The 24,799-nt window shown below is 39.4% G+C and overlaps 2 protein-coding genes across 5 annotated transcripts in view; both read right to left on the reverse strand.

Moving 5' to 3' along the window:
* Positions 1-604: 604 nt before the first annotated feature.
* GTF2A2 (general transcription factor IIA subunit 2) lies at positions 605-4,717 on the reverse strand. Its single transcript, XM_075276217.1, has 4 exons — positions 4,465-4,717; positions 2,173-2,277; positions 1,330-1,456; positions 605-888 (listed from the first exon to the last, which is right to left on the reverse strand). The coding sequence occupies exons 1-4, from the start codon at positions 4,534-4,536 to the stop codon at positions 863-865; spliced, it is 330 nt and encodes a 109-aa protein (XP_075132318.1). The 5' UTR covers positions 4,537-4,717; the 3' UTR covers positions 605-862.
* A 3,736-nt stretch (positions 4,718-8,453) lies between these two features.
* The window catches only part of BNIP2 (BCL2 interacting protein 2), a 43,923-nt gene continuing 27,577 nt past the window's right edge, over positions 8,454-24,799 (reverse strand). Inside the window, exons 6-12 of one of the 4 annotated variants that reach the window (XM_075273593.1) lie at positions 22,764-22,940; positions 19,620-19,722; positions 17,623-17,754; positions 17,028-17,114; positions 16,813-16,911; positions 16,027-16,062; positions 8,454-13,010 (exon numbers count right to left, since the gene is read on the reverse strand). In XM_075273593.1, the coding sequence (XP_075129694.1) occupies positions 12,959-13,010; positions 16,027-16,062; positions 16,813-16,911; positions 17,028-17,114; positions 17,623-17,754; positions 19,620-19,722; positions 22,764-22,940 (686 nt within the window). In that variant the 3' untranslated portion in view covers positions 8,454-12,958. The remainder of the gene's footprint in view (positions 13,011-16,026; positions 16,063-16,812; positions 16,912-17,027; positions 17,115-17,622; positions 17,755-19,619; positions 19,723-22,763; positions 22,941-24,799) is intronic. The other 3 variants (XM_075273595.1, XM_075273594.1, XM_075273596.1) reach the window with 3 other exon arrangements.

Genomic DNA, 24,799 nt, shown 5'->3' on the forward strand with positions numbered 1-24,799 from the left:
TTTCTTTCCCTAAGTTTTAATTTCTACTTAAATTAATAAAACATAATAATTTGGTAGCACCATAGTCACACTGACCCATGGAATAAACATATTATGTCGCTTATACTGCACAATGGGGCAGATGTATTACTCTGCTGGATATATGCCGTAAAAAAGTTGGAAACCTTGAGATGGTTTTGCTCCTCTCACGTCACTTTCATGAAAGTAAAGTGCTTTGGTAGTCATGTGACATTTAATATCATTTACGTCAGTTTACTGCTGCAAACTATCCAAAATCTATGTCAGCTACAGGCACAGCTCTGTGTAAGAGCCATTTATGAGGAGGTTGCCTGGTCATAAATGAGGCAATTCTTCCACTGGTGCTGGGGATTTGAAGATGGGCATACAATATGTGGATGAGATTAAATCAATATTTCATTCACTTTCCTGGTACTGTAAAACAGTTTTTATCTCATTATGTTTTCACAATGTGGGGCCTTAGCCTAAAGAAGAGGAGATGCTGAGATTTAGTTTTTCTGCATTTTTTACATCTAGTACCCCTTTGCTGACTAAAGCTCCAGTAACTTTCAGAGCCATGTAAATGAAGTAAAATACTTCCCCTTTTCATACACATTTATTAAATAAAAGTTTATTAGACATATTTCCAAAAATGAAAACAAAAAGGCAACTTCACATTTGTATTAAAAAAAAGTTTGTATAGCAACCTTTGAGTACTAGATGGTAAGACTACCAAAATCTTTTGTAATCCTGTATGAATGTGATAGCTCCTGGCGTTCTCATTGTCATAAATAAACAGTCTTGTCAATGGCTTCTTAGGAAGGCCACAAATCAACAGAAACTGGAAAGTCTCGTCTTGTGCCGCTCACTCTGCTGTGTTCGAACCAGTATCTGAAGAGGAACGAAAATATTTCAGTTGGTAAATACATCAGTTTTACTTTCTTCTTTCATACTGATCATGTATTGTACATCAGTGTAGTCATCATGCTTCTGGGGTAACTGCGTGGTAAAAGAAGAAAGATTCAAAACCTGTGTCACAGACCTCCAAAATAAAGGTTATTCCTATGTGCTTTTTTTTTTTTTTTCTCTAACGATAGAATCCCTTTAACTTCTTGCTATTGGAGGAAATGGGGCCACGGGACCACTTTTCTGGTGACTAGTGTTGGGCCTAACTGTTGGACCACCACAGATCTACCAGTGGATAGGTGAGAACTCGATACTCCTTTAAATCAGATGTGCATTTGTAGTCTGTCACCATCTATGGAAATGCAAATGTGCCTCAGTAATGAAAAGAGTGCAGTTGCAAGAAAAGGGTTAACAGCAAGAACTTACTTTTTCCATCACAGGCTACAATTTTTACTTTGTCCACTTTCACCAGGTCAGTCACTTCTCGGAACTCCACATCATTTAGAACAAAGGTCCATACGTTATCACAAAATCGGTACGTATTTAATGATCCCTGTATGAGAAACACAAATAAGAGGGATTACACAACAGTGGAAAAACGTAAAAGTACATTGGTGCACATACTGAACACAGCAACTCAAACTATAGCCTCAGGACTAGCGACTATCAACTAAAACCGAGAAAAGGATCTGGCCCATCCAAGTGTTCTCTGAATGGCCATTCATTTCAGTGCTGCAGTTTAAAGGGGGGAGCTTTGTGAGACAAACCGTTTAGGTACAACCTTGTTAAACAGATCCTTTTATAATAAACACAGTGTGACAGTCACACAATAGCAGTTTTGTTAGTACCAGAGTACTACCTTGGTGTCTGGGCAATTTTCTTTTCTCCTTTAATAGTGTAGTAAGCGGCTTACAGTTGTTACATGTGGAAACAGACTTTTCAGCCTGCATACTTGTATATAACTATATAGTTACCGTAAGGCTGATAATTCTTCAGATCTGTGGCCTGTACACTGCCCTACTTTTCTTGTCATTTATAAAAAGTGTCAAGAGAAGCAGAAAAGGGGTAAAAAGTTGCACATTTTTGCTTAATAATGGCATGTACCCAAAGCCACTAGGCACACTATTAAAGTGAGGCAAAGCCCCCTTCCCCTGGCCCCTCCATATACACACACACGTACGGTCAGTTCTATAATACCAACTCACAGTTGAACTGAAATTTTACAGCCAGCGATAATAGCTATTCTTCAAACATGAAAAGGTTCATTACCCTGAAGTTGACTCTGTTTCGGACTCTGTGTGCCAATGCTGAATTGATTGCCTTGTCAAACTGGAGCAGGACTTGCAGTGCGAGTTGCGGGTTGATTTGCTGAGACTGCAACAAATTAAAAGAGAACAGAAATTTCTGATTAGAATTGTCCACTTCACTGTATCCTGCAATTACACATTCCTAACAGGAACACCAATCTTGTCATGAGTACACGAAGTCTAATATAATACAAAAGCAGTTGGACCGATTATGATTTTGTAATGTAAGGGGCAATATGAGTATTGAACAAAACCCAAAGTAAAGGAGTATTGCCATCTTTAAGTATAACACTTCATTCACTGTTTTTGCTATTGCATAGAGAGGAGTTTGCTGAAAAATTTTGCAATACACTTTATTAATCTATTGTCATTTTAACAGAAAACAGATTGTAACGTTCTCCCTATAAAGTGTTATTACAGATATCCACTCCATATTGCCAGTATGTAGAGATACAGCAATTGTCACGGGGTTGTCAGTACAAACAGCCGTTTTTCTGGGTTTGTACCACCTACAAAAGTGCTTCTGGTGTTGTTGGAAGGAAATAGTCTCAGCTCTAGCGAAAACAGAAACTGAGAAATCAATAGTTAAACACACTCGGGAATTATTAAACTATGTTACAGAAACATTCAGCAAACCCCTTCCTACAAAATACAAAAAAAAGTGACACATTAACTTTTCATGGCTTTCATCCCTTTTTGTTTGTGGACGCATGAGATAGCTGGGTGCAGAGAAAAGCCAAAAGGGATCTTCTATGCCAATTCTGTAAATCCAATGCAAATATACAGAAGTAACATAGTAAATTGAGCTATCCTTTGCCTGTAATTCCTGATGTTCCCATACTCCTGGCCATTTTACGCTGCCAGAGACAGAAAGGTATTCCAAATCCCCCCTGACTGAAGGACACTATGAGGTAGCACAATACTGATGCAGATCAGATAATATGCACATACTTGTAGACAATGCAGAACAATTAATATGCACATGCTTGTTGACTAACAGACTCTGAACTGATTGTCCTGCAGAGCTGTAGATAACAGTGAGAGAAGTCACTTGTCTATCACACAGGTCTAGTGTTATAGAAACACTGTATAAACAATGGATGATTAATTTACATAGCAGGAAAACAAAGCAGCTTTTCTAAAGTAATTGTACACGACCAAGTGCAATCCTAGCAAATGATCAGATTTGACCAATCCTGATTGGAGGTGACAAAAACAAATCATATGTGATGGAGTCTAATCCTCCTCCTAATTTCTAAAGTAATGTATTTAGGAAAAGTCTTCAATTTACATAAGCTACCAGAGATAAGCTACCAGACAACCCCTTGTTGTCTGGCATTTTCACAATGTAGCCATCACAATGCACTGAAACCACTCCAAAGAACCACCCTGTTAACGTCTTTCATGCGAACCCCGCATGAAATTTTGGGTGGCCGTGGTTTCACTGAATATGGATTCCACATCCAGCCACATTGGATCGGTATTGGAGCGGATAACAGAGAATTCTAACTGCTAAATTGTGCCAAGTTGTCAACACTTATCCATATACATAACATAACATTCATAATAGAGAATTCTAACTGCTAAGTTGTGCCAAGCTGACAACCCCTATCCATATAACAGGTGATAAGTGTTTGACCTATCACTAGAACGCGTGCCCCTTAGTCCTCTGGTCTGAATGAAGCAGAAATCAGGCATGAGCGCTAACATACTAGTCATCTGTATTCATCTGCACCACGCTCAGCTATCTCTGGCAGTGCCACCCAGGTGATATGAACAGCACATATGCTCGACTGCTGCACTAGTCACACAAGAGGTACAAGGGGCTATCATTTTCATGATCAGTAATGGTCCAGTCACCACCAACTAGACAGATAGGATACAAGTCACCTACTTCCTACAACTGATTATTGTGATATGCTTCCAGTAATGCCAAGAACAGAGAACTCTGACTAGTCAATCAAAAATACTTGAAAGTGTAACAGACTTGTGTGAACAGAGCATCAGATTGGGCAGGTTTGCTCACATTACAGCACTATTAGCTATAAGTAGCCATTTTGGACCACTGAGTATACAGGGCTATGATATACCGGTTCCCATATCCATGCAGATCAATGAGGGAAGATTTGTCTGACCAAGCAGAAGATCACATGACAGCCTGCCCCATGTGACTTGAACTCCACATAAGCATAAGACAACAGTTATGCAGACAGATATGATCAGTAGCCGTGTGGCCTCCTCAGCCAGCACTCACCTGTATTAACTCGTCCAAGCTCTCCTGCAGACTGTTGCCCAGAGTGGTATTCCTATAGAGCTGATAAGCCATGATTTAAGGTGGTCAAACACTGTTGACCAGCCGCCACTAAGCTGCCAGCGGTCTGGGTGCTGCTCGCTGTTACCTCTGCACAAGCGGGTCTGGTTATAGCTAGCGTATGAAAATCCCAGCACTTCCTAGCAATACACAACACCGGAAGCTCTTGGGCACTCAGCATACAATACTGCGCATGCGTTAGAAGCTCTCGCGTTACCAGCCTATGATGAGTCTATTTCCTGCGCATGCATCATTGGCTGGTGTGGTAGGTCGTTTCCTGACCTGCGCACAGCGGAGCAATCAGCAGCTAGAGTGGTCACAAAGTGCAGCTTTACTGAGCGTAGACCACTGTCGTAATGACGTGTCCAAGAAGCAAAGACAGGAAATTACAGAAAACCTTTGTGTATGGTAGAAGAGAGCAGCCATGGAAATTCTAGTCATTATAGTCAGACTAATTTTCATGGTTATCAGCTCTTTGCTCTTATCAGTATTGTGTACTGTTATCCATGGTGGAACATCTACATAGTGATTCCAGTCACCACACAAACACATTGCATTTGTTTAGCAAAATTGTAGTGGCCTGTACTACTTTATTCAGCATGTAGCTCGTCTCCTTCATCTAGCTAATTCTAATGCACCTCACCCCTCTCCATGCCAGGGTTGCCCTGGCACCCTTAAGTCTCCTTCTTGCAAATGTTCTGCATTTAGAGCAAAAGCTAAGTTTGGTGCTCCCCAGTGTCCCCACCTCTCTTTTATCCGAAGCTTTTTTTTTTTTTAAAATAAAACCTGCAAAAACACAGTGTTTATTCCTGCCTCCCATTCATTTTAGTGGGGTTTACTAGGGTGAAGCCGTCTGAAAATAAGTCCTGAAAAACTAGCTAGGGAGAGAAAAAAAAAAAAAAGTCTGCCACTGAAATGAATGGAAGAGTTGGGAGGCATTATGTGAGCTAGATTCCACCTCCAAATCTACCTGCATTTATGTGTGAACATACCCTGAACATCCAAATGAAAAAGAAAAAAAGGAGAGACACCGAGCGCCAATGATGTAGTAATCTAGAGGTAGTTTTGGTAAATAAGACCAAAATTGTGACCTCTTACCTTATTGTGTTGTGATATGTCACAAAAACAGAAATACACAAAATAGATGATAATGGTGGCAGCAGCTGATCTCCCCTTAAGTGAACCAAGGCACACAGACTGATGATGAGAAAAACGTCCCTCGGGGTCTAGGACCAATCGGGTGTGGAGATACGGGGGTGAGCGTGCACAAACCAGCAATCGGACTCGGACTTCCAGAAATGTATTAATAGTACACAAGCATGACGCGTTTCGGGCCTCTCGCCCTTCCTCGGGTGCATAAACAACTTTCAGCAATGATGCTGCTTCTGTCACCGTCACTGTTGTGTTAAACGATTTAGTGCTTTTTTGACTCCAGAGCGCAAAAAAAAGGAAGCAATGACGTTGGGATGAATAGACGTTTAGGGTGAACACAGCAGAACAGAAGTGTAAAAGCTCCTTTTTGCAGTCGCTCAGCAGGAAAAGAGAAGAGAGGGAAAAAAAAAAAAAAAAAAAGAACAGGAGAGAAGAAAACAGGGAGGGGTGAGAGACAGCTACTCATTGAGACGGATTCTGCTTCAAATCCTGCCCAAAAAACTCCGCCTGAGCTCACCCTTACAGTATTCGTGAGCTTTTATCTGCAGTTTTATTCAGATCAAAAACATCCAAACCAGAACTACTGTTATTATACTCTGCAGTCTCCTCATACCCCAGAGTAATTTACAGAGGCCCATGTGAGGTGAGCAAACATAAAAAGCACCAATCACAGAACCAGGACCATAGCACATGGGTAACCCTTTTTTAGGTTTGCTCACCTTCCATGGGCCTCTACTAATTATACTCTGGGGTGTAAAGAGATTCCAGAGTTATATAGCCATTCCGATTTGGACTTGTTTGCATCACCTCCTGTAAACTCCTATGCCCCACAACAGTAATCAACTGTATAGGGAGTTGGACTGCAAAAGGGGAAAATGGGAAACTATTTACCAATGGGTAAGTGGGTTACAACCCATTTTGCCCTTCCTGTAATCAGACTCAGAGGGTGTGAGGGTCATATTGCCATTAATCATAATCACGGTAAAATTCTCAATTTTGATTTGGATCATATAAGTCCAGTCCTAGCCTACCCATATTGTGTTTCTCATGTTTATCCCCCCCTACTCTCACTGTGATGACCCCGTCCCTGAAGGCACATGCTGGGCTTCCTTCAGCCACCTTCACATGACCATACTTTTCATCCACAACTGCAGATCAAAGAACAGACTCATGCATTTCTATGGGTCTACACAAACAGCCATCATTCTTGTAGTTTTGTGTCCGAGCCATAGTGAAGAGCTGCAAAATATCGGGCAGGTCTTATTTCTGTCCTTGTTTGTGGCTCATTCACATCAATTTATAGGTTAATGAAAAGCATGGATGACACATAGATCCCAATCAGTGTGTCATCCGTGTTGTTTTCATTGACCATGGTTGTGTGTAAATGAGGCCTTAGAGATGCTGATCCGTCCTTGGCACATGTTGCTGCCAGGGCTGTAGAGTCGGCAGGCCATGTTCGTTTAGAAGCTGTAAAGCTCTTCTAATTCATTACAAAGCCAGTGCTTGAATTTCTATTAAAGTAAATACACATCAAACTATGCATCTAATTAACCCTTAAGTACTATCATGGTTTCTATCTTAATGATATGTCTATGGTAGTGGTGTATGATGGACACCATAATAGTACTTAAGGGTTAATTATATAATGTTGCAGCTGAAGTTCAGAATTTTTCTGACTCCAGCCAAAAATCGGTCCTGGTTGCTGTGATACTCCAGCTTTGCTTCCGTGCCTCTCGGGATTGGAGCCATGAGTTGTGGCCCTATCCGGGACTGCCCAGAGGAAGGGGAAAGGACCTTGACCTGTAGGATTATTTGCAAGGACGGCTCCTGAAGCTGGATCAATGAGGGTCAATCAAGGATGGGCTTAGAAGCCGCCAAATGAGCAGTCATCTAGGAAGGCAACTTTTTAAGTTTCCATCACAGACTGGTTAAGTCTGGCAAGGTTGCCTACGGTCCGGGCAAGGGAGGTCGTCCAGCAAACCTGTAGGAGAGGGTCCTGAACTGGCTTAGACAGAAGACAGAGAGCAGATAGGCACTGGCTGGCTGCACTGTAACTTTTTATTATAGCATGCGAACGTATAATGTGTTGGGGGGAAAGGAGCAGGTTGGCTCTTCACAGGAGGAGGCCAAGCAAAATAGGCGGAAACCAGAGGAAGGTCCAATCACCAACTGCTGCAGAGAGGTAGAATAGGTGCTGTATCCCTGAGGATCTTGCAGGCTGCTGGAGAAGCAAGAAAAAAAAAAAAAGGAAATAAGCAGAGTTTTCCACATGCACAGGATAGGGAGATGCAGAGACCAGGGACTAAAGAAAAAATTGTGGCTGGCCGTAGTGAATCCCCGACGCAGTGCTAGCTGGGAGCTCTGGAAGGCTGACAGACTTAAAAGAAAGAATCCGGGACCAGGAATAAAGGTCTCCAATAAAAACCGTGTGGTCCAACTCCCCCCTTCCCCACAAACTCTCTGAAATAGGAAGCTGTTTATTCACAGACAAGCTTGCGAGTGGTATGCTGCATGAATACATGGTAGCAGGCAACAAGCGCTTCATAGGTTCCACACAGATTTGGGGATTCGTACAAGCAAAATGCGTGGCTTTGTTTGAAATAATTGATGAAGCTGAAAGATAGCCACACTAAAGATTTGCCTAACATTTTTCCAGGCCTGGACTCTAGTAATAACAAAAAAAAACCAAAAACATTAGTTCCTTATGAAAGCTAGGGTCACACAATGCAGCCTTTTTTTATTTATTTATTTTTTTTATTTACCCAAAGCCAAAACACAAAATGTATATATATTTTTTTATTTTTATTTTTTTACGGTTCTCCTCACTTTGAAAATAATAGGTATATTTGCTCCTGAACATTATACCTCTGACAGAAGTGTAACATGAAGCCTGTGAGGCCAATGAAACAATTGTGCCAGGTCCCCTAACTATAATGCATCATTTATAGTATGGTCTTCTCATATTGAAAAACAACTTATAGGGCCCTCTAAATCTCCTAAGCCCAGGTACAACCTCTCAAATTATGCCCCTGACCTCTAACCTTTTGTATATTGATACATCTCCATTGAACAGCTCCCAGTAAGTTTTAGTTGCTGGTTAGATTTTAGCTACAGTGTGTTGAAAATAAATGACAAATTACTCTAATACCCGTTTCACATCTGCCTTCGATATTCCGTTCGGGGTGTCCACTTGGGTACCCCCCTGAACAGAAACCTATATGCAATAAAAAGCGGTTAGCTAAGAAACCACACAGACCTCATAGATTATAATAGGGTCTGTGTGGTTTCCGCTCAGTTTCTGCACGAAACATGCAGAGAGAAAAGTGCTGTTTGCCTGTTCTTTTCTCTCCTCATGTTTCGTGTGGAAGCCATACAGACCCCTTTATAGTCTGTGGGGTCTGTGTGGTTTCTTCGGTAACTGCTTTTCAATGCGTATACATTTCCGTTTGGGGGGTCCCGAATGGAAACCCGAACACAGATGTGAATTGGGCCTAACTACTGACATGAACAGCTTCAAAAATATTTGTATAGAGCAGAACCAGAAAAACCTTTTTTTGATTTATTTTTGGAGTGATGCTCATTTGCTGCATTACTGACATGAATAGGATATACTACACTGGACATTTCTGTTCAGTCACAGGAAGTAACACATACCTAATATAATAGATATCAACATCTCCCAACAAACTTCACTATAAGGGGTCTATCCCAATTTGGTCGTATTGTCAGCATTGAACAAATGTCATAGCATAATTCCCTTATTTTGTTAGCCATCTTACCCGGAATCTGCAATGAGGGCTCCTTAGTGAGGCACATACAGCCAAACTACTAATACTACAACTCATGTATCTGTGAGCTACTGCTCAGCAACAACTTTGTGAGTACTAAGTCAGGTCACAGGGATTAAGCATCCTAATATCGTGAAAAAGATAATACATGTCCTGATTGAATTTTATTATGTTTAATAAAAACAAAAAAAAGAAAATGAGCCAAACTGTTATATTTTGCCTGCCCAGTATAAAGGCATAATAAATGAGCAATTTCACAATTTTGTAAATAATGCACATTTGTAAGAACAGCAACATTGTCTGATCACACCCCCACATGTACAATACAGCTATGTAGGACAACAGTCATAGAGGAGCATTTGCCTGGGGGGCAGTGAGTACATTAGAAAATATTGTTCACAAAAAAATGTCATAAAAATATATATTAGCTCTGTCCTTTTCTCTTTATGAATATAAATATTTCAATAAAGAACATGCATCCTCCAGGTAAAAGTTGCAAGAGTACATTCTATATACATAAAATAACAAACAAGAGAAAAAACTTTTTTTTTTTTTGACATTTTACATTATAAAATATAAAACAATACAATAATAAAAGGTAGGTAAACAAAAACAATATCCGTTTCCTGTGCATCTGACATACTTGTAACATCCAGAGGAACTAAGCAATAGCTTCAGAGATGCAACTTTACTTTCCAATACTTTGGGGATCTAGGCTCCAAGGGTTTATTTTCCCTCATGACCAGTCATTTCCCTGTAACATACTGTAATATTGTAGAGTCACCAGTGGTTACGTGTTGCACTATGATCCAGACAATTACTTTATTGCAAAAGTTATTAGAGAGGTTGACAAGACAACACCCTTAACCCATCAAAGCCTTTTTTTTTTTTTATTTAGTTAATAGAGGGATTCCCCAATTGGAACACTTCTCTGTTTCAATAAGTGCTAAGAAATGCATAAACTTCCCTGTAACATGTGAAAGATAAAATTGGGGCCCCATGAGTGTAAATTTCTTGTGATTATCTTATCAGGGGCCATTGAAAAAGGATCTTTTACCACGTCCACCAATTTAAGAGCTAACAGGCGCTGCTCCACTGATTCCAGCATAGTTGGAATTTTCTCTCTAGCCCTCACCACTACCGAGCAACAAGCACAGTTACTTTTGATGTCTGATGTGCTACTTAAGCTCTGGAGAAGAGCTGTCAGGCAGAGAAGTGATTCACAGTTCCAGTCAGTTTAGAAAGACTCCTCCCTGATAACGCCCTCCTAACAGTGTATGATATGCTGTTTAGGCTTTATACTATTATTGACAGCATTGATTGCTTGGGAATGGTGGGGGCTAGAAAAAAAAAATCCAACTGTGCTGGAATCCGTGGAGCTGCACCTATTCATTGATATAAAGCTGAACTTGTTGAACGTGGTGAAAGGCCCTTTAGAAAGTGCTTGACCTAAGGCCACATGCTGACTTTTAGTGATTCAGCATTACTACCATAAATGTCTTGCTACAAATCACATCTTATGTTAGTGAATGTGGTTGTGCAGAGATAAAGCAGGGTTGGATTTCTGCTATCGAGTCATAGTTGTGGCACCTTCCAAGACACAAGGTAACCACTGTTAGGTGTAATGTAGTGGCTCCATATATGGAACCTGTATTGCCATGGGGTTTTCTGGTCCCAATAGCCTTTTTTATATCAAATTATATAAAATTTACATTTTACAGACATATTAGCCTGCTTATGATTGTAAATTAGCTATGTTGACAGCTCAGTAAGGCTCTTGAAATGTACTGTGTTGGTGACCAATGGAATATGCTACGTAACTGAAAAAAAAAAAAAAAAGTCACGACACGAGCAGTTGTATATTTCTTTCATACACACACTATGCCATTCTATTAATATGCTAATTTTTCCCAGACCACAGGTCCAAACTACAATAAAGCTTTGCAACGTGAGAGTAGGTATCTTGTAGGTAGGTATTAAGTACAATCTTCAGACATACCCCATAGAAGACAATTGGCAAACACAACAACTTGTCCCTCATCACGACACCTTACATGGGCCTTTTCTTTGACCCCTATTGCAGTAACACATGCAAAATGTAAAATGGCTTTATAAATTAAGTGCAGATAATAACCAACAAAGCATATGTGTGTACTCTACAACATTAGTGACAGTCGGTCTGTAAACAAGCACTTATTTATATGACTTTCCATATTTTTACACAGCGTTCCTATATCATGTGACTAAATAAGACTATAGCTAAAAAAAATACTTGCGGAAAACGAGAGGACAGATTTTCATGGCACTATAAGTAGTAACAGAAACAGAAGAACTACTAGCTATGCTATCATCATCTGAAAACATAATAGGAAAAAAAATAACAAGTGGTAATATAAAAGTAACCAATGTTTGAGGGAATTTGTTGTAATCCTTTCAGGTCACAATGTGAGCTATCCAGTGATACATATATCTCTTAACTACAGTCCTGTCAGCAGACTACACGTTAGTCAATAGATTCTGAACTGCTGTAATGTAGCCTGTATCTGCTGACAGGTCAACAACAGAAAACTTGAGATCTCCCATGTAATGTATATGTTATTGCGACTATCTGTTGAAGGGAGTAGTTCTGGTACCCACACTATTTGTTAATGAAATATGCAGAAAACAGATTCACCTGGACTATACAGCATAGGAAGGCATTGCGCTCGTTTTCATTTACTGCCTATTTTACTACTACAAAAGTTTGTGATAAAAAACGTGAAAGATAGAAAAGGGGACATTTGATTGACTGATATCGCAATTTAGTGAAATGTAAGCTACAAAACAACTCCGTAATCTCTTACCTAGCCTGACACTACATCAAGTGCTAACAAAGAAAACTCACTACTGATACTCTTTGCACATAAATCCATTAAGATTTCTGAGCAGCAACCAAGCTTTTCATAAGTCAAAGACAAAATATTTGCCCCCTAATATAATCCACTGGACATGCAATGTATATCACCAATAGATGTAGCAGACTATAGTTAAATATGACATAAAAACCATTATAGCAAAAGTGCATCTAAACAACTCAACAAGCTTATTACCAACAGCAAGGGCAAAACACTTACAGTGGCTTATAACCAACCCCTATACAAAATTTCTCAATGGTTTGTGCCATTCTCACCAATGAAGGTGGTTAGTTCACAAACGTTTCTTCTCCAGTATAACCATATGGTGTGGGCACTTTCACTGTCACTATCACATACATTAACTAGTCAAAGGGAGGGCACCAGCAAAGGGTTAACAGTCTATTGCAACTTGTCCAGTGCCTTCGGATATTTGTAACAGTATGATCATAAAAATCAGGATTCCCTCGGAAAGAAAATCCAGAGTTACATCTGAAAAGGCACATTTCAGAGCAGGGAAACTTTTGACAATAGTATACTGCAAACAGAACATTCTTTCCCATCTTGATGGACGTTCTTCAATTTTATAGGACGTCGTCTACAATCTTATTGCTCATGGATTTGGTCTTCAGTCTTCTTGTTAAGTTCTTTATCAACTCTAGATAATAAAACGTAAAAATTGATAAAGTTACATTCAGTTATTTGTTTAGAAGAAAAATGTAAACCAAATTTGGAAGTCAATGGCTGGGCTTAGAGGGGTTTTCAGTTCATGCTCAACACTGATCAAATTGTCACATGAGGAACACCAATGGCACCTGATAGACCCTACTGACTTAGAATTAGGGCTGTGGAGTCTGGACCAAATTTGGATAATAATATTGATATTTTACTGTATACGTAGATATATAGCTTGTTGCATGTTTACTTTCACAGAAATTCAGTCACCGGCTATTGTCCCTTAATTAGACAACTTTCACACGGTCAGTATTTGGTGGCTATCTTGTATCAGTATTTCTAAGTCAACATGACAAATAAACCTGTATAGAGCAAAAGACAATGGACATTTTTGTATCTGTTCTGTGTTTTGGCATATAAATACTGATGGAAAATACTGACCAAATGCTAACTGTGTAAAAATAGCCTTATAGAGAAGCTTTGCTGTGGAAAAATAATGACTTCACAGTCCTCCTTATAATGGGTTTGGCTTAGTGTCTTTCCTTTTACCTGATGCAATGCTACTTTGTCATCAAATCTGAAACACAGACTTCCAACGTAGCATCCCACGCAGATGTGGAATTTGCACAGTAAGATGGCTTAGTTACCTAGATGGCTATAAGTTACAGAGCAGCACTGGAAATATATGCCAGTATAATACCACACAGTATGTTTTCATAACGCAGCCACTCCAACAAAAGCTTTTCTTCTGAGATTTCAGTAAATGAGTCCTGGCACACAGGGATAATCTTGTACATTTCTTAATACAACTTTGTGAAATTAATGTTAGCTGAATTTGTAAGGAGGATTAAGTTATTAAACTTGTAGATGGAATTAAAGGTTTGCTTTTTCAACCATTACCGGCCCAATTTTGATTACTGGGCCTGTATAAATGTGTAACATCAATTTATCATGCAAGTAGCTGAAAAGCCTCAACAAGAAAGTCAAATGCATTATTACATGGAACGCAAGCTGAGCAGAGAAACCAAAACCTTTTACCTTGGGATGCCGAGAGAATAACGTTCTAAACATTGCGCCTTGTCACTGCCATGTAAATTTTTGTTAATCACTTTGTCTTACCTTATACAGTACACATTTTTTTTTAGGACAAACAATACTGTAATAGCTGATAACCACTTTCTATTGCACAGGTGGTATACTGTAAACAGAGTTCAGTGGGCTTGTATAATCCATATCTGTTATGCTCCACCTAGTGATAATGATTTATGGTAGGAATTAAAGAAATACTGACTATAGAGATTGTGCAAAAATAAATAATCCCAGCACTTTTTCTATTACTCTCCTTTTCTCCTTTGATCCCGTCTTTCTATTTTTCCTCCTCCTCGTTACAGTCCTGCATTTATCTGTAACACAACTGTCTGGAGCAGCAGTCTCCCTGCTATGCTCATCTGTAGTAGGTCAAAACGATCATTAAAATGCAATTCCCTATGAACATAACCATGTTTAGATTTCACTACAAGTAAAAGTTAAACATTTTTGTAATTGTAAAGAATTAAAATTTTTGCAGTTTTTTTTTTTTTTTAAAGATTTTCTCTAATCATCTTAGTGTTTAGTGGTCCGGTACTTGTCAGCAACCCAACCATGAATTCCTTATTGTAGCCAATTTATCAGGCGAGGACATTACAAGTATAAGAAGAAGATAACCCAGCCACAATCAGGAAATCACGACTGGGTCGACAAATACCAGACCACAAAGTCTCTAAATTCATTGTGGTATCCATTGGCAACCAATCCATAAAACCTTTATTTACTTATATTTGCAAAAATGCTTAATAACTTAATTTTCTATAAATTTAAAGATTGTTATGTTCATGGGAAAACCCAGTATTCAAATGAATTTGAGGCAGAGAAAGCTGATTTTTTCTGCTAGAGTAAAAAAAGTGCCCTGCTGGTTTTTCAGGTGGATTCTGCCTGTGAACTCCTATTGAAATAAATGGGAGGTAGAAAATACACCTTTGAAGTAGAACTGGATGCAAAATTTGGCTCTGTCCAATAAAGGTAACATAGGGACAATACAGTAGCAGTCTTCTCCAAATTCAGCATTGGTTTTTGTCAAGTGGAAAAAATAAGCTTCAAAATCCTGAAGCAGAAATCGTCTGCTTGACAAATTCAGCATTAAATTCCTACGTGTGAACACCTCTTTAACGTTAACCTCGTGTTGAAAATTCTGCGCTATCATGTATTTCTATATTTAATGTAATCATAATATAATTGAGAAATACACACTGTTCAAAAACTTTATATATGATAGAATTTGTAAAATTAATTAAAACATTGGTGAGCAAATAAGAAAATGATGTGAATTCTCATAAAAGCTCTTGAAATGTGGAATATATGAGAAGTAATCTGAACGGATTGTGCTTTTCGATTACGTGATGCATCAACATATTGTTAATATAATGTCACCCATGCAAGAAATTACAGGCAGGAGAAGATGATGCAGATTGGGAAGTGCACGTGTCACTGCCTTATAGCTAGGGAGTGGAGAGAAGGAAGCAGGAACATTCTCCATTGTGGTATACTGGTTAGCGGGAACACTCCAGCACAGCAAATACAAACATTGCACTAGTGTAGAAGAGAACGCTGATATAACAATTGTTATTCTGTGTGCAACAAGCAATAATAGGACAGAAAAGAACAGGCCATGCAGTATATAAAGTCTATATTACTGAACAGCAAGCTAAAATATTTGGATTCCTCTCCATTACACTAATTTAAAGAAACTGGGCAATGGTTACTGGGACCCTCAGGCCATAGGACTAGATACAGTGATTTATTAACACTGACCAATGTAGGACAACGTAATACTATGTATACAGTGCATGTTTGTATTTACTACTGCTATATGGTATTCTCCAAGCCAACCAAGAAGGGAAGGGTTAGTTTGTGCAGAGCAGATGGACTGGTCTTGGTGCAACCCACAGAAGGTGTTCAGATACCTTTTGTGTTTCTTTTTACTTTTTGCGTCGTCATACCTTAGTAGGAGAGAGTCGGAAATCAGTAAACAGAAACAACTGCTAGACAACATACACTACTGAGGAGAATTTAGAAAAGCAGCACAGTTATAAAGAAATCAGCACAATAATCCAAACAATAAAGCAAAGTGCTATTAAGGCTCCTAGGAGGACATTTCACCTGCTTCCTACATTTCTATAGTTCTTCTCAATCACATGGCACTAGAAAGAGTTGGCATCACATAAATCAGAGTGAAAGGGCACTGCAAGTAACTATGTAGTGTCATGTGGAAAATGTGACCCACGTGCTCTTATATGGAAAGTACATGGTACTACATAGTGGTGGTGGGGAAAGCAGTGAGGGCCTGAAGTCTAAATATTGACTTGTCATGGTTAATTTATCCATGGCCATGCATCTTTATTGTCCGTCTTTGGTGTTTACATGTATAGCTAAACTATTTTGCTAGAGAATTCTGAATAAAACAGCAAATGCAATAATAAAGGAGCTATTACACAAGGGGCACATTACTGCTGTACTGTTACTACTATTACCCCTATTGCTGTCTTTTACTAACTATAAATGTTGTATACAGATATCCTAAATATATAAGCAGAACTAAATAATATGTAATAGAAGAACAAAATAGGTTCATATATTCCAAGCAGTTATCACAGTTTTCAACTATAGAAAAAGAACAGTAACTAGTAAGTGAAAGGTTGGAAAACAAACACTTCTTTTACTAAATGTATTAAAATAAAAAAATTACATACTCTTTTATGCACTCTGGTATGACCACATACTCCATAGGAATAAGCTCTGCTAATTCTCCCAGGCTAAAGACATACTTTATCTTCTGACTGAATTTTGAGCTGAAGCAAGGGGAAACAAAAAGGACAAAAGAGGAGGAAAAGCAAAGAAGAGTTAATAAATTACTATTTATGAAACAAACAAGAGGCTCACAAAATACTTGAAGAAACATCATTACCTAATGAAAGGCTTTGTGATGGCTAGCAATGTTCTGATAAACCAGGACGGATGGACTATAATGAGAGACTTCAGATTTTTCCGTAGCCTTTAAAATAGAAAAATCACATTATGTTAAAAAACAACCAACAACCCTGACAACGTTCTAGGGATCAGGTATATAGAAATGTGCTACTGGTGCCTGAGGTTGAGTAATCAAATTCATTATTTCCTATAAATTCCAGCCAACCCATGGAACAGTGTCGCTGTGCCAAATGCCCATATATAACATAATATTTGGTTTGTTTTTTAATGGTGGTGACTCACAAATACTTTTATTTCTCCTTCTGACCCACTCTGCTCCTACCTAATTTACTATATAGGTCACCTAACTCTTCCTAACAAGCCCCCTTCAGACCCTAACTGACTGGATTAGAACATTCCAAAGAAATGATGCCGTTTAAGAAGAGTTAATTTAATTGCGAGTTGCCATAAAAATATAATTCATTAAATAAAAAAGGGCAACAGCCAAAATACAATTATGAATTACAAATCAGACATTTAGCTAAAAAATAAATAAATTAAAAAAATATGGAGGAAATAATTGTTAGTCTTACCGTCTATCAATTTGCTGGTAGCATTTCCGGAGCCAGCCAAGACTCGGCATTTTTCTCCTGGTTGTGGCTCCATTTAAATAAACTATCATGTAGTTCTCTGCAACTAACATTTCCAAAGTGCCAATGACATACCTGCCAAAATGAGTGTCATTAGGCATTTTACAATGGGGGGAATATTACACAGAAACCATAACTGATCACAACTATATATGCAGATATAAGAAGTTAATATCAATAATAAAGGATTCTTTTCATCTGGTAATCACATGACCTTAACCAATTCTGGAATATTCATTATTTCAGTTTATACAAGAGAAATAGGTTTATTCTGGAAAGATGCAATGACTATTATTATTATTATTATAGATCCATTACAGTAATAATAAATCAATTCACACAATGGGAATGAAGGTCCTACTCGCAAAAGCTTACAGAGGTGACACAAAAGGTAGCAGGAGCGGAGGTAACATTGCTAAACCCCTTTCCACCAACAGAATTTTTTGATTTTCGTTTTGGACTCTCCCCCCTCCCCTTCCAAACTCCATAACTTTTTTTTTATTTATCCGCTCCCAGAGCCATATTGGGTCTTAGGGTGCGTTCACACGATGTAAAGTGGGCGCAAAATAACACGGCGTATACGCTCGTAACTCCCATTGAAATTAATGGGATCTTTTTGAGCGCGCAAAATGCTGATACGCGTACACGTGCCAGCTTGCACTCCATTTTACATCGTGTGAACGCACCCTTAATGTTTGCGGGACAAATTGTTCTTCATGATGCTACCATTATTTATTCGGTATAATGTACTGGGAAGTTGGAAAAAAATTCAGAATGATGGGGGGGGGGGGGGGGGATTGAAAAAAAAAAAAAAACATTTGTGCAATTTTCTTACAAGCATCGTTTTTACGGCGTCCACTGTGCAGCAAAAATGACATGTCATCTGTATTCTTTGTTTTGGTACAATTCCGGGGATACCAAATTTATATAGTTTTATTTACATTTTAACCCCTTAACAAAAAATCCAAAACTGCAATTTTTTGTTTTTTTCTAAAAAAAAAAATCACCATGACAGCCGTAACATTTTTTATACTTCCGTATGGGGGGTGATTTTAATTTTTAATACTTTAATTTTTTTTTTACTTTATTTTTTTGCAGTTACTAGACCCCCTAGGGCAGGGGTCCTCAAACTGCGGCCCGAGGGCCACATGCGGCCCGCCAAGCACTTCTGTCTGGCCCCGCCGACAACGCCGGCAGGCGTGCATTTATAATGAAGCTCCTGGGGAGCTCGGGCCAGGCCATGGAGCGCACTTCACTTTACCTATTGGAGGGCACTGCTCCCGATGTCTGTGCGACCTGCTCTGCCCCGGACCACTGTTTAAAAAGTTTGAGGACCCCTGCCCTAGGGGGTCAGATCACTAATGCAATGCATTACAATGCTAATGCATTGCAATATATTGCAAAAAAACAGTAATTTCTTTTGCAGCCTGCAAAAGAAAAATCACTGCAGACAGGCTGGTGAGCTTTCACAAGGCTCCTGGCTGTCATGCCAATGTGACGCCGGCCCTGGAGCTTGCTTCAGGTTCCAACAATCAACGGCAAAATGGAGGCGCATGAAAATGGGTTAATGCCCATGATCGGTGTGGGCACCGACCGTGAGCATTAGCACGTGGTATCTGCTGTATGATACAGCAGACACCAGGTGGCTATGGCGGCCGTCAGACTACCGGACGGCCGCCATAGTTAAACATCCAGCGGTGTCGGGAAGGGGTTAAACAGTGGTCCAGTCATTTCATTACACAAAGCTGTATGAGCAGCAGATTTTCAGTCATATAAATCTCCACAAAAAATGTGAATATCTTCTAATGGTGTGTCCGTGCAATTTAGATGCTATTTTTTTTTATGTTATAAAACTTCAAAGAAATTGCAGCCAGTGCAATGCCATATCAAGATGCAGTTAGAACATAAACATGATATAAACCGTACAAATGAATACTTACTTGAAGAGATTGTCCATTAGATAGCGATAGTTTGGTTGAGAGCTGTCTGGCATAAAACACACAGCAAACACAATAATGGCATTCAGGCCATCTCCATAATAACCTAAAAAAAAGGACATCGTAAGTTGGACAATTTCCAAAAGTGATGCATCATATATGACCATTAAGTTCTGCTTAATTCCTGAATGCTATTTCCCCACATTCTACATCTAAACATGCATGTCTGGCATGACTACATGAGCATTTTATTTCCACAGTAAGTATGAGAAGGTATTTGGCAGCCACCTATCAGGTGTCAGTGATCTAGGGGAAAATAAAAAATAAGATTGGCTACATAAAAATTATATCCAAGCCTAAAAGTTTCTTACACACTGCAGCTTGCTACATAGGGCTAAGGCCCCACGTAGTGAGCTACAGCCCAAAAAAACGTTGTGGTAAACACGGCAGTGGAAGCGTATCATTGTTTTTCATAAAGTCCACAAAGTTCTCCTCTGTGGACTTTCTGCCCCTATTACTACTAAATGGAAAACACCATTGTCTCCATAGGTATAATTCACATGTTGTGATTTTCAAAATAGCAAGCGTTTTTGAAAATGTAGCTTTTCTGTTGCAGATTTTTTTTCTGCAATGTGTGGATGGGATTAGCCAGAATCCCATTCCGTGTACACACCTGTGTACAAATCACATGATCATGGACTGTAAATCACATGACCATGGTCAGACTTTTATCCTCTAGAAGTAACAGAATGAATGACAACAAACCGAAATCTAGAAAACCGTGAGGATACAGGATTGATACAGAAAGTATATTGGAAAATTGTATATCTTTTTATTGTACATTTGTTTGTCAATATTGGTTTGAAAGTGGCCAACCCCTTTAAATGCAGTAATGCCTAGTATGCATGCATGTTATTATGCATCTCACTTGCATACTAATATCCAGTAAACTGAAAACTTCTGGCATACTAGCTATACCGCAATTTAAAAAATTGCAGTTTTTCAGCAAATGCCCCATGTAAGTGAAGCCTCAATGTTAAAGCAATATGGAGAAAATATAAGTGGATGATGTGATTAGTGACAGTAGTAATAAGCCATAAAATTTCCTCCTGATGCTACTTGTGACGCATATCTGGATATGTTTAGCCAAGTAAATAGGTTTATCTCTTCGCTATATGGGAGACAGAGGGACAGAAGTCCATTCATTCCAAAAACTGTAGAATGGACTACAAGGTAGTGTCAAATTAAAGGGGTTTTCTGGCCCCAAATTGATTGGTTCACATCTGTGTTGGTATTCCATCCGGGGGAGTCCACATGGGAACCACTCCCCCCCCAACAGAATACCAAACACAATTGCAAGTGAAAGTAGTAGTATGTAAATTTCCAGCTCACCCTGCTATGATAACTAGTTTTCGTCCTGTGTTGCAAGGATAGAGAATGGACTGTGTCCCCAAAAAGCCAATCGATTCCAGACTGAAGAAAATCCAGCATCCAGCAGGCAAAATTCTTAAAATTCCAGCTTTATTGATTCATTTAAAATACCATCACAGGTTCATCCAAAAGACATGCAGATATTGTAGCATGATAAACGCGGCTGTGCGCTTCGGGACTGCAACACGTCCCTTCTACTTGGCATGAAGTAGAAGGGACGTGTTGCAGTCCCGAAGTGCGCAGCCGTTTATCATGCTACAATATCTGCATGTCTCTTGGATGAACCTGTGATGGTATTTTAAATGAATCAATAAAGCTGGAATTTTAAGAATTTCACCTGCTGGATGCTGGATTTTCTTCAGTCTGAAACAATTGCAAGTGCTCTGCAGTAAAAGCACACGGACCCCATAGACTATAATGGGATCTGTCTTCTTGCCGCCAGATCTTCGCACAGAAAACGCAGACAGGAAAGTACTTCACAATCTACTTTCCTGTCCGCACGATTCATGCAGGCAGCACACGGCAAGCACACGGACCCCATTATAGTCTATGGGTCCCGTGTGCTTTTACTGCACAGCATTTGCAATTGTGTTTTCTTATTCCGTTCGGGGGGTCCCCATGCGGACTCCCCAGACAGTGTACCAACGCAGATGTGAACCAATCCTAAGTCATCAGTATATGATCTGTCTTGGTCTGACACCCAGACCTCACACAGGTCAGAGGTTTCCAGGTGCCGGAAATACTCGCAGCCCTGTCCAGCGTGTAGTGGTATTTCCAGGGAATCTGCATAGACAGTCTGGTGCTGCATCACTCCCGGCCCACTGGCAGCTTCTAGGACCTAGAGGCTGTTGCACCAGCTGATCTGTGCGGGGTACAAGTATTAGACCACAACAGATCACACACTGAAGAACTATCCTGTGGACCCAGTTTTACTGGGACACTTTCTTTATATAAGCATATGTAGTTTAGTGCCAACTCTGGTTCTGTTTAATTTCTATTTCTTATAAGTTCTACAGGTAGACATGCTCCTTTAATATAAGCCAAACATCTTGTTGGGAAACAGACTGGTTGCAGGTGGTTAGCCAGGTCCACTTACAGAGAAGTTTATACTAGGATTCTCTACCAATGTATTGTCTTAAATGACTGCATATTGGAGTAGCTCAGCAATAACTCTCCTGACCTCTCCAGGAATGTAAGACCTGCAGGAAGTATAAATAACCCACAGCTATTTGTAACCTCAGATTCTCAGAGCTAGAGTCGCTCTAATGTTAGAGTAGTGACTAAAAGGATTGATCTGTACATACAGGTCACCACAACGCCTACAGGGCTGTAAGAGACTTTGTTCCTAACTTTTTCTAGTTTTACACACCTCAGAGCTCCATTTAAGTCAAAGCTATAGCTCAGAGAGAAAAAAAATAAAAACAATCAAGCAGAGTTAAAGTATATAATGTTTGGAATAGAAGCATGGCCCCTTTGTTCTAGTGATCAGACTTTATAATCGTCCCTCTAGTCTTTATATGCCAGAATATAGAACAATGCTTTTTGTTTGCATGAGTTATTGTGTAGAAGCCTTTCCATTTCTTTATGTAACAGATATTCACGAGTGTGTACTATACCCATTGTCCTTACAGCAGTAATAATGGCTATAGAACTGATGAATCCATTACACACAGGTCATTGCCCAGTAAACCTTGCAAGCTGTGCTATCCACATTACCTCCATGGCTAATAACCTTTTTGTAGGGTTCTATGGCTGACATGTCCACCCTATGATCTTGGTCTCCAATCCGGAACATACGCCAGCGTCTGCTCTCCTCCTTTTCTTCAGCAGCAGTGTATTCTGGGATTGATCCTTTTGGAAGTACTTCAGTGGATTTCGGTTTTGGAAGGTCATCTGTCAAAACATAGCGGTAAATGAAGACGCACATTTCTAGAGATTTTAACATATTAAGAGCTTTAACCACTTTCCTTCAGCTGGATCTCTGGGAACAATGCTTTCTGCAAGTAGTTTTCCTTTTGGATAACCAAGAACACGAATAGATGTGACTAGTGCTAAAGGGGGAAATTATGGACAATTGTACTACACTTCTAGCATTACATGAAGCACTGATTTTGGAAGACAAGACAGTGGGCAAATATGGACCATTAATATGGTTACCAACTGCTCTCAGGCATTGCATTGGGCAAATAGGTGGAAGAGAAGCCGTGTTGGCATTTTAGTATCTGTAAACACAGCACACAGATCCAATCCAGAGAGGGAGTGCAATGGCCACATGATCAAATAGCCATTTAAAGCATAGTGACATCATGTTATTTTGACAATAAATCAGGGCCAAATAACCAACCCTTTCATAAAGCAAATTTTGTGTCATCTTTATCAGCCCAAACTAGGTTTTAGCATATTTTAACAACAGGATACTAAAACGTCAATGATACTTCGGTGCCATCTTTCTGCCCTAACATCACATACTCGTTGTGTTGCCTCCCAAAGTCAGTTATACAATTATCCACCAAGACATGTGGCCTTATTGTTTCCAGAGTCCTCTCGCAGAGAGTGATTACTTGCACAGACGGGGCGATCCACTGCTTATCCATCAAATGGCTAAAGCTGCACAAGACATACTAATGGTGCTGTGTAGCAGGCAAGCATACAATCAGGTATGAATTAACACGTGGACATGCGCCAGATCACAGCTAGATATACACTGACAAAGCATCCCATTGAAGGCTACTTAGTATTTTGGTTGATTACGTGGCTCATTTTAGGTTTTCATGATTTTTGTAAACCAAGAAGCCTGCAGCCTTACCACAAAGCAAGGAGGAAATGACCTACTGTTAGATGCCTGTTTCCAAGGCTTAGCTGTTAAAGGAAACTATCCTCCATGGCAATGGAAACAGCAGCATAGAAAAAAAAAAAAAAAAAAAGAAATAGACAGGAACCCTTTACAATGTCTTTGAAAGAAGGGCACACTTAGCTGGTTAATGGTTTCACTGGCATGCAGGCCTTACATTCTGGATAGCAGCCATGAAAGCATTAAACAGGTCAGGATAACAAGAACTAACAAACAAACAAAAAAAAAAATCACAATAGACAAAAGCAATCCACTTCGTAACATATCCCATATACTGCTTTATATGAACTGAAAGAAGGACCCAGATAATAACGTTAACCAGCATTTACCAATGTGATGTTTATATGGCTGTTCTGATGCACTACAACATTTTGTCGTTCCTGGTATTTTGGTCTAGTCTGGAGCTGCTAAAATGTTAATATAGTAGTGTGCTGTAAATGGGATCTTTTTTCTAGATTTGTTTTTTTTCTAAACAATAGTGTCTATACCAAATAAAAACATTGTATGTGCAGAGATATTCACATACACCAGATTTACAGCACCTAAATGCAGTCAGTGAACCTTTAATCAAAGTGCTATATTCATTATTCTGTACCTTTGTCAGTACCAGCTGGTGAAAAATATAACCTGAGTTAAGACTGGCACATGAGATTGTTATCCATTATTGTATGCTCTTTCTAGGTGACTACCTCAGTAAGTCCCTAATAACAGAGATCTTAAAGGGAGTCTGTCAGGTCCTTTATGGGTTTTTGAATAGGGAGCCGAGCAGCATGGTCTGCTACCTCATTTATACACTGTCCAGATATTAGCTGAACTGTGAGAATCCTAAGGATTAGGCCGTCATTATGTGGTTTAAAGAGGACCTTTCACCACCGCGATCAGATTCACGTTCTTCCCACCT

Source organism: Leptodactylus fuscus, chromosome 5, assembly GCF_031893055.1.
Source record: "Leptodactylus fuscus isolate aLepFus1 chromosome 5, aLepFus1.hap2, whole genome shotgun sequence".
NCBI lineage: Eukaryota > Metazoa > Chordata > Amphibia > Anura > Leptodactylidae > Leptodactylus > Leptodactylus fuscus.